Here is a 13952-nt window from a genome sequence, read left to right on the forward strand (position 1 = left end):
GCAGCTACGACGCCCGAGGTCGGAACGCCGAGGCCCCGCTCCACTGGGCCAACGCCACGCTCCGAGGCCGCACATCCTTCAGGTTCACCGACAGTCCCGCCAAGCTGACCATAGAAGGAGTCAAAGACGCTGACGGTGGATCTTACCGTTGCAGAGTCGACTTCAAGCGTTCTCCCACTCGTCACTATCAAGTCAATCTTACCGTTATTAGTAGGTTCAAATTTTCACTAAACAACCCTTAACGTCCTGTATTATACCGAATAAGCTGTGAGGAATATATCTGAAAATTCTTTAATATATATGAGAGATAAAGTCAACTGTGCACAAACTTATACTTACTACAGATAATGAAGCCAAATTAGATTCAGAGAAAATATATGCTGGTTGATGAATAGTTTTAAAGATGAATCAGATAGATTTATTTGTTGGGTATATGTTTTACCTTTAAAAAAATATATGTTGCATTGACGATACCACCTAGTGTACATTTAACTGTATGTCCATCATATATTTAAGGATAAAAAAATAATTTTAAGTGAGGCAAAGATATTTCTATTACATAATTATGTACTGAGCAAATACTATCTAATGAAATATTACTAATTTTGCATATTCTATATCTTAACACAAAATATTTTAAGTCTCATAGTGTAGACCCTTACCTGATTAATTCAAAGATATTTTTTAAGCATCCAAGACGATAAGGAATATTTAAGCTGCATCAGTATGCAATTAGTAGAATTTTAAAAAAGTGTTTGGAAATATCCTGCTATTTCTTTATAAATAATTTAAATTTAAATGTCACTAAAGGTACCTAATGTTAAAAGTAAAAGTATTTTGATGAGCATTATATTCTACTTTTAAGTATTATGAGTTAATGACGAAATACACCTATCCCACTCTCATATGAACAAAATATTTACTCAAAGAACACTGTTATTTATTATTTTTTCCTACAGTTACCTAACAATGTACATGTTCTCTCACTGATTTGAGAAAGCAAAGTGGCCAATTCGCTCATCAGTGAGACAATGTTAACATTGTCTCACTCTAATTACTTTGTCACACTCCAGATTTTCAACGTGAAGGCACGAAATAGTGAGCGCGTAACATGCAGGCAACGCCGTATGCGCACGAAATATGTTGGCAGCACTGGCTGTAAATCAGCTGGTCAGCTGTTGTACTGTTGTATTTGTCACTTCACATTAAATGTTATATTAAAAGTTCACTTCTGTGTAAAAATAGGTTATGTTTCTTCACCAATTTATTTGTTTTATGGTAACTGTAGGAAAAGTATAATGTGCAACTCGAGTTCAAAGTACAATTGCCTCACTCGAGAAACCATTCCTCGTAAGGATTTCTCTCGAGTGAGTCAATTGCTCATTTTTCTCACAAGTTGCACAAATAACTATTTTAACCTGTATACATTCATATTATGTGTAGTTTACGCTAATAGTGTTTCACTAATAACATACATCTGCATTTAGCTCGTTTAGCCAGAGCATCTAAGTTAATTACACAAAAATTTTCATGTGATAGTGGCTGTCACCAATCACGTTTAAGGACTAAAAGTCTTGTAATTAACAAGAAGGGGTTATTTAAGTCGGTGATTAACTTAATAAATTGCAATAAGAAAAAATATCATCTAATTTAACTCATAAGTTGATATTTGCAGTTCCACCTCAGAGACTAACGGTGCTGGACGACCGAGGGGAGATGGTTCAGCATTATATCCTGGGGCCTTACAACGAGGGTGCGTCTGTGGACATCACTTGTTACTCCAGTGGAGGTTAGTAACCTGCTGGGCTACAGGACTCACTCACTAGTCTTCGTTCACAAAATTTAGGCGGTTTGAGGGGAAGTGATTCCACCCAATCCACTTCACTCCAACTTTGAAACAACAGCCAGCACATGGTATAAAAAGACCATAAAATGCATGCAAAATATTGTCTCAATCTATTCAAAAAACGGCCTCTAATTTCAAAAAATGGCAGGATATTTGAAGATATGAAAACTGATCTTTGTAGAATGTAGATGCAATTTTAAGGCTTAGTTCCTCTTAGCATTTTCGCACTAAGCTTACTCGTTTATTTGCTACATTATGCAGAATGAAATGATGCATAATGTACACCGCAAGTCATTTTTTCTTAGTTGTAACACGCTGTAACTCCTTAAAAAGTAACTTTAGGGGGAAAATTAAGGGAAAATATTGTTTTTATTTAAATTGCATTTAATTTCTAAAAACATCATTAAATATAGGGTCTTCCATAAGAAAAATCTAAGTTGGTGGCCATATTGGAAAAATGTCGGCTAAAATGTTTTGCTTAACTTTACCAACATTTTTTATAAAAAAATTCAAGGCAGTTACAATTTTAAATGTTTGTATAACTCTTATAACTTTCGAAAAAAAAAACAGCCGGCAGGAATATATCAATCATTCTGTATACAAGTGTTAAAAAGTGGAGAGGGAATTTAGAAAACCTTGCCCTTAAACCATCTAAATTGTGTAAACATAATAATGTACACAGTTCAAGGAAAAACTATGAAGCGTGTGACCAACACAATAACAGGATATATTCACGTATTGATATAAGGATGCAAATACAACACTGTCTGATTAATATAATAATAGCAATAATATAATAGTTGATTTTTGCACGTAAATATTGACCTAAACGTTTCCTAGGATTATTTGTTTACTTATATATGATGCAACATAATTTAAATTGTGCGATAACTTAAATTGCCCTAAATGCAGATTTTAATAATACAATAAAATAAACTCACGAGTTTTACATATTAAAACCTTTTTCTTCTGTGTATACTTTATCGTACATTCGTGTGTCGGATATCTGGTGGTTAGAAATACTATTATAAGTAGTACCGGGGACCGAGCCTTGCTCGGTTGTATTTGGGTTTAATTGTTGAAACAATATCGTAAACAGACATTTTGTAATTTACTAAAACATTTTTATTACAAACCATAGTCATTTGGTCGCTAAAAAATAATAACAACTCTGTAATTTAAAAGTATGCAAGTAAACAAAAACAATGTACACTTTTATGATCCTGTTTAAGTTTAAGTGCTACTCGAACAGAATGTTTCTCCCTTCTAGTCATTGAAACCCGTGGTTCAACTTTTACACTTACCTCAACAGATGATCGGATAAAAATATGATACAAACAAAATCATATTACAGTACTGATGTTTCAAAATGGCTTGTGACAATAATTTTTCTCTTTTCACTACTACTTTTAAAGAAATTGAAATTCTGACTTTTTACATTAGGATATTTTCCCCCATATAGAATAATCTTTTGTGTAATCTTTGCTCAATATTTACAACTGATGTGTTTTTCCTTTGTACTGTATATTGTAATTTGCTAGTGTACTGAGGAAGGTTTGTTATAAACACATGTGAACATTTTTTGTTTACTTTTTCTTTCTTATATCCTTCTTATTGTTAAACCAACATAAATACTTGAAAACCTATTTGGCCTATGTTAAATTTCAAAATTTAAAATTAATTGTGTAGAGAAATACAAATTTTCATGTGATAGTGGCTGTCACCAATCACGTTTAAGGACTAAAAGTCTTAAGTTCAAAAATTTGGACGAAATCCTTCTGCTGGATTTCGAGATATATACAGACAGACAGACAAACATACATAGCTCGTATTAGAATATAGGATATCCCAGATAAACCCAACTACGTTCAAAATGTTCTTTATAGTGAATCCTCCCAAATTTTTTGGATAAGTACCCAATGTTCTGTCACAAAGTATAAAAGGCGACAATCAATAGCATACACTAACACAACCAACACAACAATAGCTTTGTCATAGTTACACACTGATATTGATGACAGGTCGCCCTCTGCCACGTGTGACGTGGTGGCAAGAGAACGCGCTGCTGGACGACACGTTCGAGGCAGTGTCCGAGCGTCGTGTGCGCAACATCCTCCATCTTGAGCGGCTGGAGCGACGTCATCTTCACACCGTCTACACGTGTCAGGCGTCCAACAACAACTACGTGGCACCTATCACGTCCGCTGTCACACTAGACCTCAACTGTGAGTTAACAACACAAATATTAAGTTATATGTTCACCTCTTATATACACTACTAATTTATATTTTCCTACCACTGCATGGAAATGGTCACATTGCCACACTTGTAAAAAGCTCAAAATAGCTTATTCCGCATTTTTCATTATCAGTGGGAATGACCGTTCCCACTTGCTAAATCAACAGATTTTACTTTTGACGTGTAAAACACTAACATGTAGGTAAATAACATCAATTAAATTAGCAAGCCTAACAAAAAAGTAAGACTAATCTTTGTGATATTAAATTAACTATGGTGGTAGGAAAAATCTTGTGAGTATTACGAGCACAAACTATTTTTGCCACTGTCAAAATATACACAAAAAGCTATCCTGTTAACACTATTTATTACAAAATAATTGGCCAAGAAAAAACATTGTAGGCAAAACGAGTAGGTGTTGTTAAGTAATCCTCCTTTTAGAACGTACAATAATTTAAAGACAAAACATAAGAAGAGGAACAACTTAAACATGTAACTGTAAAAGTAAACTACGTAAAAAATGTATATTAAAAATGTAATATCAAGATAATACATGTTTATTTATGATTAAATCTAAGGCTTACCTTACGATCCAATTTTATTATAGTGGAGACCTAGGTTTCTACGTCGAAACGTTATCGTCAGTCCTTTGTCTCATAGGCTTGCTAAACTTTTTGTTTGCCATCTCTTACTTGAGACATTGTCGATATAGTATAATTTGTACAAACATTGAACACATATAAATATTTACAAAGACATATATTAAAACAACGTAGATGCATGGCCATGATCTTTATCAAACATAACCTCCGAGGTTGGGATATCGATACTATATCGACAATGTCTCAAGTAAGAGATGGCAAACAAAAAGTTTAACAAGCCTATGAGACAAAGGACTGACGATAACGTTTCGAACTAGAAACCTAGGTCTCCACTATAATAAAATTGGATAGTAAGTTAAGCCTTAGATTTAATCATGTTCAATAACGATCCAGAGGCTATATTTCCAAATGTTTATTTATATTTCATTTCAAATAAACAGAATTATAATAATTCCCAAACCGTAGATAAAAAGTTGTCAAAAGCTAAAGCAAGTTAAATTTATTTTGTTGAAAAAAATACTATGTTTAGTCAATATTAAATCACATTAAGTCAGTAAGATATTCTTAACTTCCCTAGCGAAACTATGTTTCCAAACCTTTTTCTGTTTACATGAATCGGGAAACAATATCCATAGCTATGTTCTATACTGTATAGTGCTACTGCTGCTCTCGATATGATCAGCCACTGGTTTAGTTAAATATACGAGATAGACCTACCCGAGGTATCTTAATATTAATACCTTAATATATATCCTAATTCGTCATGACCTAATGATCTTTGAAGTCCGAAATTTCTCTTACAGTATGAAGAATACATTACCTATCAAGCAAAGTAAATTAAATTTTATTATATTAAATATTGTTAAAATTTATTCCATTTGATCATGTGCCATCATGTGTAAGATTGACAATACAAACAGACAAACGAAAAATAGTAACCGTCTTAAAATACTTAGTGATAATACATAGAATACATCTCACGGAGATTGAGATGTACGACTCAATATTGTCTGCTTTTCACTTAAGTGTTAAGACTCTACTCGACAGCTGGATTCTCAATGCATTGCTTCCCACGGTTTAGTTTGCTGTCTTAGACGATGGATTGGCCAAGACAAGGTTGCTGAAAACATTGTTGTTCACTCGTGTACTCACAGTAAAAATATATCTTTTGTGGCAACAAGCGCTGCAACTTATTTCAGTAGAGTTTTAAACTAAGCAATTTAATGAATTTTTAAGGCGCTATAAAAATTGTTATTTCTTTAAATATAAACCTAGGCTGTTCTTATTTATTTAAATTGTTTCGAACTCTAAGTACTAGTGAAACCATATTTGTATTTATGAGCAAATCCATTATCTGTTTTTTTGTTGGGTGGTTATACCTTTCAATCGTATCTCTATTATTCTAACTACTATCTACTATCTACTATCTACTATCTACTATCTACTATCTACTATCTACTATCTACTATCTACTATCTACTATCTACTATATACTATCTACTATCTACTATCTACTATCTAGTATCTACTATCTACTATCGACTATCTACTATCTACTATCTACTATCTACTATCTACTATCTACTATCTACTATCTACTATCTACTATCTACTATCTACTATCTACTATCTACTATCTACTATCTACTATCTACTATCTACTATCTACTATCCACTATCTACTATTAACTATCTATTATTACCCCTATAAAATCTTTTAAAGAGTTACTTAGTGAAATTTTGGTAATCAATTAATGAGTAAAATTTAACATATAAAACATTTAACTGCATTTATTTATAAAATGTATTCATTAGTTGTGGTGAATGGGAAAATTTGGCGCAGAGCTAGGATGAGATACACAAATACCTATTACATAAAAAATAGAGTTAATAATCAAAATATTAAAAGGATTATAGAAATTTCATAATTTTGCAATTTAATAAACAGTTTCCACGACTTAACAAATGGATAGTATATTTTCATGGTGGTCACTTGAAGTTTTTGAAAAGCTATCTGCCCAAAATAGAAAGTTTTCTTAAACTATTATTTCACAAACTGTTACAGTAGAATCCCAATATAAAATTGTGCATGTTCCTGAAGAACAAATTAAGAGATTGTCAAGTTTCAGTTTTAAAAAATGCATTTGAATGCACAAGGGCACATATTCTAAGATAATTATAGGTTTTAGAAAGTCATAGGTGTTTTGCTTGATAAGTTAATATATAAAAGGCTCTTTCAACCAACACTTTACTAAACAATTTGTTTACTAAGTAAGTAGGATTAGGTTTTAAATTACACGAGTCTGATCGTGCATTTAAACGTCACTCTTCATATTGAAACGGCAATCCCCTCGGTTTACACTGCTGTCACTTTAAAATCAATCTAATCTTCGTACAGAGTAATCCAAATGCATTTTACATCGATTTAGATTTAATCTCTCAGCGAGGACATTTATATCCGTGGAATTAAATTGCATTGTTGTCGACCAAGTAGGTAAACCGTTTGGTTTGTCCAATGGAATATTAATATACGCATTTTGTTTTTAGCTTTAAAATATAACAAATAATTAATGTAACAATAAAAACAATTTGTTCAGTTTTTGTAATTTATGTTGTTATTTAAATGCTTCATATTCTTAGACAATCTTAACATACGAGTATGCTTATTTGTACTCCAATTTACTAATTATAAAAAAAAATATGCATCCTTGATCTTGTAAATGTGAATGTATTACTGTTTATGTGCTTTCACCCTGTACATGGTGCTGACTGCCGATGAATGAATAAATAAATAAACTTTTGCTTGATAAAGATAGATACAATTTGCAATTAAGGTAAATTTAGGGTTTATTAATGACAAAAATATTATATGTTGTGTATAATGCGTTTCTTTTGATTGTTAGTAACTTATAAATAAATAGCTTTTTGATCGGCATTTAACAACTTGCCGATTAGCATTGTACGTGTTATTGAATTTAGAGGTATTATTATCCAAAATAATTATATCTGTTAACAAATGTCACATATGTTTAGACTTATACTGTAGACTCACAAGGCAATAACAACAATGTAACAAATGTAACATATGATTAGACTTATACTGTAGACTCACAAGGCAATAAATACATATAAAGGATGATAGGCGGGAACCGATTTTGATTGCACACTCGAATTATCCTTAGATATAATTGACGAATCATCATCGTTGATGTTGATTGGAGTGTCCAATCAAAATTGATCCCCGCTTGTCATCCTTTGTGTATTTACCGTCCTCCTAGGTAACAGTTTAAGTGCAAATATTCGTTGACGTTTTAATTAAAATGTATAATTATTTATAATTTATTATTATTTTTGCTAAAAATGGAAAATGGTTTCGTTTGAACACTCATAACGCTGCATAACTAACAACACTTAAAAACTTCGTTATATGTTCTATATGATTAAATTACAATTTTATTTTGTCTCGTCAAAACCGTTTTTGAAAGCAGATGCGAATGGTGTAATTTATTTATCAGCAGTTTTACTAAACGATTTATGTGCATTACTATAGTTTTGACTTACCTAAGGCTATCGAACTAGCATTGTGACCTGCACGAGCTCTAGAATAAGCAACTAAAATCTTGAGTACGGTTCACTTTTCTAGTTGGATAGCCACATACACCTAAAACAATTAAACAAATTTTATAGGCCTATTATTCAGGATAATAGGAGTAAACAAAACATTTATCTTAGATATACACTCATCTTTAGATTACTTTATTAATTGTGTCTCCTATTACATGGGAATTGTTTAATTGTGCATTATCGTTTCTATAATGTATAATAATTTTTGGCCCAATAAAATCATTTGAATTTGAATAAAAGTTTATATTTGTTCACAATCCATTAGGAAAAATTACGGATATTTAAAATAATGGCATTATATTTAAAACACCCTGCGGTACTTCAGTATTAAAAGGAGGCCACATTTTGTCAGCGCGCTGCGGCGGTTATGTTAGGTTGGGTTATCGTAAATATTATGTGTGTAGGACTTTCCTCGCTTCGTTATGAATCGAACGATACTTTCTATTATGATAACCCAACCTAACATAACCGAAGCAGCGCGCTGACAAAATGTGGCCTCCGTTTAATACTGAAGTACCCACCCTGCATTTAGGTCTGTCGTCCATTTCCACAGTCAATATTCAATTAACGAAAGAGTAGGGCCTATACAATAATTACGACCGATGCAGGCTATTTGAAAAACAATTATCTTGCCGTAACAATTAACAATTGAGTTAGATTACAACTACAATTCAATTTTATACAACTTTGTATATCATTTCATTGTGTATATCAAGTATTTCCTTAATCCAGATTCATGGCCATACATAACCTTCAATATAAAAGGGTGTAGAAGGCTGTATACGAAATCTATCTTTCTGGTGGTCTGTTTTCAGTGCGACCAATCAGCGTACAGCTGGAGGGGGAGAACGTAGCTATGTCAGCCAATCAGAGCTACGAGATATCATGCCGTGCTGTAGGCTCTAGACCTCCCCCTGTGATCAGCTGGTGGAAGGGCAGCGTCGCTCTCCGTAACACTAGGGAGAAGGTGAGGGCTGTAGAAGCATTCTAGTACAAACTAACATCAATAAAACACATGTTGACCTCGTGTCTTGATATACACATGGTCGAAAAATGTAGCCTAGGGTATAGTTTGCTGTAAATTGTAAGGTAGTTGCTATCACGGTATATACATAAAATTGACGATTCTAAAATTAAAGACTATGGTTTGAAATAATAAGTTTGATATAACTTATTTGAAGGGGGTTATTTTTAAAAACAATCCTTGCGATGGATTTAGTTAGCTTTCAAAGTGAACTTACTGATATATTCATAATAATAATTGATGCTATAATTGTTTTGGGGAGTGGACTGGTCTAGTGATAGAGCACTGGGCATCGGAGCCCGAGGCCATGAGTTCATATCCCGCCTATCACCTAAAGATGGGATATCATATTTGTGATAATGCCGCGACCGTCTAAGACTAGCCTGAAGTATGTAACAATTCAATATTTTCACAACTATTTTTTTAATAGAATAATTTAATTTCCACCATATGTTTTTCATTTTATCTAAATGTCAATCCCTTTTCAAACCATATATAGTAATTAATTGTCCATGCAGACCAATAGGTAATCAATTTAATACAATATAATATAGACATTTTCAAATAACATAATTTCATGTAAATATATAATAGCCTATAATTTTTGTAACAAAATTGCTTCAAATTCAATATAATTTTATTTAAATAACTTTTCAAAATTATAATATAGCCCTATAGCAAATGAAATTTGTTATAATATATATGTGTAAACAGTGGCCTACAATTTTATGTGATTAAGTCAGCATTGACATATGTGAGTGCAACAATGCATCAGACCTTCATCACTTCCAATAGAGCCAAGATAGTATGAAGATGTAAATTGGATACTACATATTTAATATAAAAATTTTATAAAAAAAGTACATTTTTAGGACAAAATTAGTGGAATTTGTTGAAAGAAGACCCATCCTTGTTACGAACATTAATCATTTATAACATCAAGAATTTTGCTGCAAATAAGACATCAATTTTGGTGAGATCACTCCAATAGACATTTTTCCCTTTGGAAGCCATTAAAATTTTTTTTTAGGCCTAACCTTTGGACATTTGTACTCAAATTCAAAGTCAAGAACTAATAGAAGCTTAACTTATTCAGAACTATTATTAATTCAACCAATATATAATTCGAACATACTTTATATTTTAAAACAAAATTTAATTAGGCTTATATCACAAGATTAAATTCAAATGCCGCTCGATCACCCCACCTGAGATAAAGATCCTTGCAGTAAGCTATAACACTTGAACCTAAATTAAAACCATTTATTTATTTATTCTCTCTCAACGGTAACACCATTTTTACATTGGAATATACATTAAATAGGATTAATCACTTTATAAACATAGCATAATTGGTAATAAATATGAGCAATAATAAGAATAAATTAGAAAGCAGACATGAAATGTAAAAGACATAACTAGTATAAAGACATACAAAAATACATTAATAGGCTGAAACAATTCAAGTGTAAGACAAACAAAAAACATAGCAAAAATTAGGTACAGGCTACTAAAATAGTGCAATAAATAAGAATGAAAATGAGAAGCAGGCATAAGATGCAAAAGACATAATAATATGGCGCATAGATAACAACAACAGGTAAAATTTAAAGTGCAAAAACATAACAACCATTGTAATAGGCCTAGCCTAAAGATTTTAAAGTAAATTCATTTCCCACTGTTTGTACAATTTATTGTGAACCCTTTTCTTTTTTTTACTATCAGTTTTGTATTATAATTAATGAATTTAAGTTTCGATACTGTACATGGAGTTTCCATTGTAGACCTAAGTTTAAGGTTGATTACAAAAATATGTGTAAAACAGTCCCTACCTAGAACCCAGCATCCTAGGATATTAAGGTTAGACAAAAAACCATAAAGGTTTTACACTGACGTTTAAGACTATAAACAATGTCTAGGTCATTCTAGATCTCGAATTGAAAGGGAAATTTATTTTTCCGCGATTTTCATTGCTTTTAAGAAATTATAATTGCAGCAGATTTGTATACCATTGGCATTTATTTTGGAAATAAACTTAAAGTTTTTAAGGGAAAGCGGTCCAGAACCCCTCATACGTTAGTGTATGCTGAGGATATCACGATCTGTCTCGTACTTAGGTTCAAGATGCTAATTTATACCTTCATGTAAAGTGGAAAACAAATATAATTCTTACATCACGTCATATGCTTTATTCCATAACGATTTCCGAAGGTTTATTTATTTATTCCAATGGCAAGATTGCCAATACAATGTGGATACATAATGACCGTGTTTTAACAACAAGCGTATTAACAGAAAACTTGAATCCACACCTATTTAACATTTCAAAAGCAACATCAGTGTCAGGAAAACTAAATCTAATCATGACTAGAGATCAATGCAGCAACGAAACACGAAATAAACTATGCAAACCTTAACAGTGGTAACATCCAATAATAACAGTAACAATAGGTAACTGTTAACTGTTAGGTAACTGATAACCTGATGTCACGACTACAAACACTTGTGCATTCAAATTTTAAAGTGCTTTAAAAATATATCATTACAATCTATAATTCATATTATGTAAGAAATGTTAGCCTAACCAGTTATAGGGTTAGGAAAAGTATATCAAAACTAAAGTAAGTTTTATAGGGGTGGTCTACGTAAATGAAATAACAGAGTTTTAATAAAAATACAAATTTGTAAACATTGATTGAAACACAATTGTCTGATATTAATACGTTTTAAGCCAGATTTTCACAGTAACGAGGATTTTAGCTGCAACAAACTAAACTACAATTACTAGACTGCTGGTGAAATACAAACTAAACTTAATGCCATATAAATACAATAGAAGCTACATTCACAAAATGTTTACTTAAATAAATATTTATTACGACACTCAATGATCACTTCATTACTACATACATTTCATCACTAGAGTTATTATTTCATTAATTTCAAGCGATAAAACAATTTGCCCGGCCACTGGAGTGGCTAGTGCTGTTGGTGATGGAGAGTGATATACGCTCTCGCCATTGTCCTCTCTTCTCTACTCTATACAATCCATACAATCACGTCCATACTGTGGTGCTCCAATGACACCTACCTTGATAGTGATTGTATATCAACTCTGCTTTTGAGTATGGTTCAATAACCATCTATATACACCAATATTGGCCTACAACTATATTTATTTTTAGCATAAACCACTCATCATTATTACGATTGTATTTTTTGAGATTTTTATACAATTAAAAACGTATATGCAGATATCTAGGCTATGTAGTTGTATAAGACTGTCTCATTCATTCAAAATTTTATCACCATTACCCTAAGCTTTCTTCCTAAACATTTTATAAAAAAATAATTAACATAAGTGTAAACATATCAACTTTCCTGCTTACACCTGTTATATTTAAGCAAATAAGCTCGTATTACTTTCAAGAGAACAACAAAAATATAATTTTGAACACATAAGGTAACGTAAGCTTATAAATCTTCACCATAAACTATCCCTTTACTTTAAAGATAGTTTTATGTTGATTTTTTAACACTAAAAGCACTAATACATAAAATCAGTATTAATGTTTTTATTAAAATTGAAACTAGAATATTTCTATATTATGTATTAAATTTGACAACAAATACATGGTTGCATGCATTTGTTTACTAACCTAGTTATTGAGTTAATTCATAGTGCAAATTATAATAGTACAACCCTTTCGAAATGTCGATTGTTGACTCAAGAACATTTTCCCATTGGTTAAAATAATTACCTTTTTTAAATTTACAGTTGGCTCAAAATGGTAATAAGTTAGGTATTTAGGATTAGGTATGTTTTTAATTAATATCAAGAATGTTTAAACTATGGATCTTATTATTAATGTGAAATAGTATTTAAATTTAAGTTGTCTTGGTTTTATAAACAAGTAATTCAGTGCTTAGGTCAAAACTTTAAACATATATAGTAGGTAGTTTATATGTATACAGCCCTATGTGTATATTGCAGACGACCAGTGAAGGCAACGTGACGATAAGCACTCTGAAGTTCATACCGACTATGGAGGACTCTGGAAAATTCCTCAGTTGTAGGGCTGAGACGCCCCTGATTCCGGAAAGTGCACTGGAAGATGGTTGGAAACTGATCGTCTACCGTAAGTAAAATTCACTAGAAATACGAGATTTCTCGTATTAAGAAACCAGCAAATTAGTGTAAGGTTGTAATCATATTTATTGATAATTTGCATCTAATGTATACAACATCTACTGTAAAATACATTTCACTTCATTATTTTCCACAAAGTCAATCCTACATTAAATTTTCTCTGTGATTCTATTTTAGGAAAGGAGTTATTTGAGACAAAAACTACACTGTGTTTTTTACCTAGGGTACTGTAGGTATGCATTTTTTATATGTTATACAAATAAAATCCACATGTTTTCAGATGTACCAGTGGTGACCCTAGAACTGAGCAGCAACATTAATGTTAGTGCAATCACTGAAGGCATGGATGTATTTTTTGAATGTAACGTCAAATCTAACCCCTGGATATACAGAGTCAGTTGGCAGCACAATGTAAGTAAACAAAGGCAAGGCTTATTATAATTTATGTATTTTCGATTTTATAACAGC

The 13952-nt window shown here is 31.8% G+C and overlaps 1 protein-coding gene across 2 annotated transcripts in view; it reads left to right on the forward strand.

Moving 5' to 3' along the window:
- Positions 1-13952, forward strand: part of LOC128982999 (hemicentin-1-like) — a 49269-nt gene that overhangs the window by 20322 nt on the left and 14995 nt on the right. For both annotated transcript variants that reach the window (XM_054402114.1, XM_054402115.1), the window contains exons 3-8: positions 5-210; positions 1676-1789; positions 3868-4071; positions 9126-9277; positions 13329-13473; positions 13765-13895. In XM_054402114.1, coding sequence (XP_054258089.1) covers positions 5-210; positions 1676-1789; positions 3868-4071; positions 9126-9277; positions 13329-13473; positions 13765-13895 — 952 coding nt within the window. The remainder of the gene's footprint in view (positions 1-4; positions 211-1675; positions 1790-3867; positions 4072-9125; positions 9278-13328; positions 13474-13764; positions 13896-13952) is intronic.

This window comes from Macrosteles quadrilineatus, unplaced genomic scaffold, assembly GCF_028750875.1.
Source record: "Macrosteles quadrilineatus isolate MER2022 unplaced genomic scaffold, UCM_ALF_1.0 Scaffold_1__1_contigs__length_201487025, whole genome shotgun sequence".
NCBI classification, from domain to species: Eukaryota; Metazoa; Arthropoda; class Insecta; order Hemiptera; family Cicadellidae; genus Macrosteles; species Macrosteles quadrilineatus.